Source organism: Sander vitreus, chromosome 4 (assembly GCF_031162955.1).
Source record: "Sander vitreus isolate 19-12246 chromosome 4, sanVit1, whole genome shotgun sequence".
Classification (NCBI taxonomy): Eukaryota; Metazoa; Chordata; class Actinopteri; order Perciformes; family Percidae; genus Sander; species Sander vitreus.
Genome location: NC_135858.1, coordinates 37,816,721 through 37,818,952, shown reverse-complemented (window position 1 = coordinate 37,818,952; position 2,232 = coordinate 37,816,721). Strand labels below are relative to the sequence as shown.

Sequence of the window (2,232 nt, the reverse complement as noted above, 5' to 3'; positions counted from 1 at the left end):
ACACACCGCTACCACTTCCTGTTTCCGTCAACACACGTGTGTTTGTGTGGAGAGAAAACGCCAAAGAAATAAATAGAACCAGAACCCGAACCCGTTTAGACCCGTTTAGAAGAAGTCCGCGATGTTGCAGCAGCTGGGTCTGATCGGGACCCTCCGGGACGAGGACCAAAGTCCGGAGGAACCCGACACCGAGTCCGAGCAGGAGGTGAGTCAGCCCTGTCACACGGCCGCAACTCTCCCCCGGAGAAACGGCTCTGCCAGGCGGCTGCAGGGGAACCAGAGCCGGGCAGGAAAACAGCAGATTCACCGCTGTCTGATCCATACAGTTATAAAGACAGGCAGGGATTAAATAGATATTTAAATATCTAAAAATCTGTTGACACGTTTACCTTTTAGATTTAGGAGTATTAACTTAGCCAACCAAATTAAAAGACATAAGATAAATAGAACTTTACATTTTATGATATTGAGTCACATCCAGCGGATCAGTAACAAGTTTATCTGCTGACGTCAGTGATCCAACTGTAAGCACATTTAAATATGATTCTGCTTTTTATAAAAGTATTTAAATAGTTTTATTTGACACTAATCTGTCGCACAACAACTTTTATTTACATACAAAGTATGCAGAGAGAGGGGGTTCTGTATATTCAACCGTGTGTGTGTGTGTGTGTTTGTGTTTGTCTCTCTCTCTCTCTCTGTGTTTGTCTCTCTCTCTCTCTGTGTGTCTCTCTCTCTCTCTCTGTGTGTCTCTCTCTCTCTCTCTGTGTGTGTCTCTCTCTCTCTCTCTCTCTCTGTCTCTCTGTGTGTTTGTGTGTCTGTCTCTCTGTGTGTGTGTTTCAGGACGAGCCGATCGTCCTGAACAGGAAGAAGAAGTTGGGGAGTCGCGGGGCGAAGGACTTCAACGCTGACTTTGATTTTGGAGAGAGAGACGGACCGACCAATGACGACTGGGTGATGGCCGACGTCATGAAGCAGCTTAAGAACAAGGTACCACCTTACAGAACCTTACAGAACCTTACAGAACCCCCCTCTGTGTCGGTACAGTCGTGTTGGAGCCTCCAGTTCTCGTTTTAAACACTTTTTAAAACAAAAAACTAAATGGGACTCAGAGGTAGAGGTCGGCCGATTTTTGGCATTTTCTTTTACATAATCGGCATCGGCCAATATCCCAGTATATCAATCCGATTAATAGGCAGGTGCATCTGCGGACAGCCTAGTGTTAAAAACATGAATAGGCGACATTTTTTTACAGCGCACCCAGACCAGCTGCCTCCAGCCCCTCCCCTCGTGAAGTCTTGCTGTGTGTCTCGCGCAGTCACTTCAGGATCAGATGCTAGCGTTAGCAGTAGCATGCTGCCGGTGTTCCTGCCTTGGGATTAACTGTACTAATGAAACCATACAAAACACCGTAGCCACAGCGCTGTGGAAGCTCCCCGAATGTCATTTATCAGAGTCTGGTTGTTACCCCTGTCTGTGGAAGTCTCATCCACTCTATAACGGAGCTAACTGGAGCTAACCACTAACGGAGCTAATGGTTGCTAACAGAGCCTTCAGTTCTCCGTGCCTGTATCCATTAACTGCATCTATGGACTCAAGCACGAATAAAACCCTTCATTTCATTAAATTGGCTGGACGAGTTTTAAATTCCAACTCAGAGTTGTTTGAATGACAGAAATGTGCTCAGATAAGATCCTAATGAGTGCTACAGGACATGTAACAGTAGGGCCCCCAAAACACAGATACAACACTTCACCAAATGAACAATGATCTAACAAACAAGGTGACCAAGAACTGACTTTAGAGAGCCCTGGTCTGATGTGATTCAACAAGAGTTAGGAGGAAATAGTGTGAGATTAATAATAATATGTCACTTTCTGTGAAGCTTGAGGATTTGTATTCTCAGAAGTTTAATAAATGCTGCTAAGTGCACTAAACTTTATTTTTTCATTGAAAAGTTTATTTGACAAAGTTTATTTTCTTCTTACCTGTTTCGTTTATTTAATATATTTTTCATACATTATTTATACAATATACAGTATGTTTTTACATGATACATTTTTAATTGAAGTATACAAGTGTAGATTGGTGAAGTGTTCAATAAATGTTTTTGTAGAGAAATTCTGTGTATATTAGTGTTACATTTTATCTTTCAAATAGAGGTTTAAAAACTAGCACATATCGGCCAAATATCAGCCAAAATAAGTCGGCCATCGGCCAGAGAAAACCCAT

General features: G+C 42.7%; 1 protein-coding gene across 2 annotated transcripts in view; it reads left to right on the top strand.

Moving 5' to 3' along the window:
- ddx27 (DEAD (Asp-Glu-Ala-Asp) box polypeptide 27) overlaps nucleotides 1-2,232 on the top strand; it is a 15,769-nt gene continuing 13,537 nt past the window's right edge. The window contains exons 1-2 of one of the 2 annotated variants that reach the window (XM_078249539.1): nucleotides 1-205; nucleotides 844-990. In XM_078249539.1, coding sequence (XP_078105665.1) covers nucleotides 122-205; nucleotides 844-990 — 231 coding nt within the window. In that variant the 5' untranslated portion in view covers nucleotides 1-121. Of the gene's footprint in view, nucleotides 206-228; nucleotides 525-843; nucleotides 991-2,232 lie in introns of those variants that run through there. The other variant, XM_078249540.1, reaches the window with a different exon arrangement.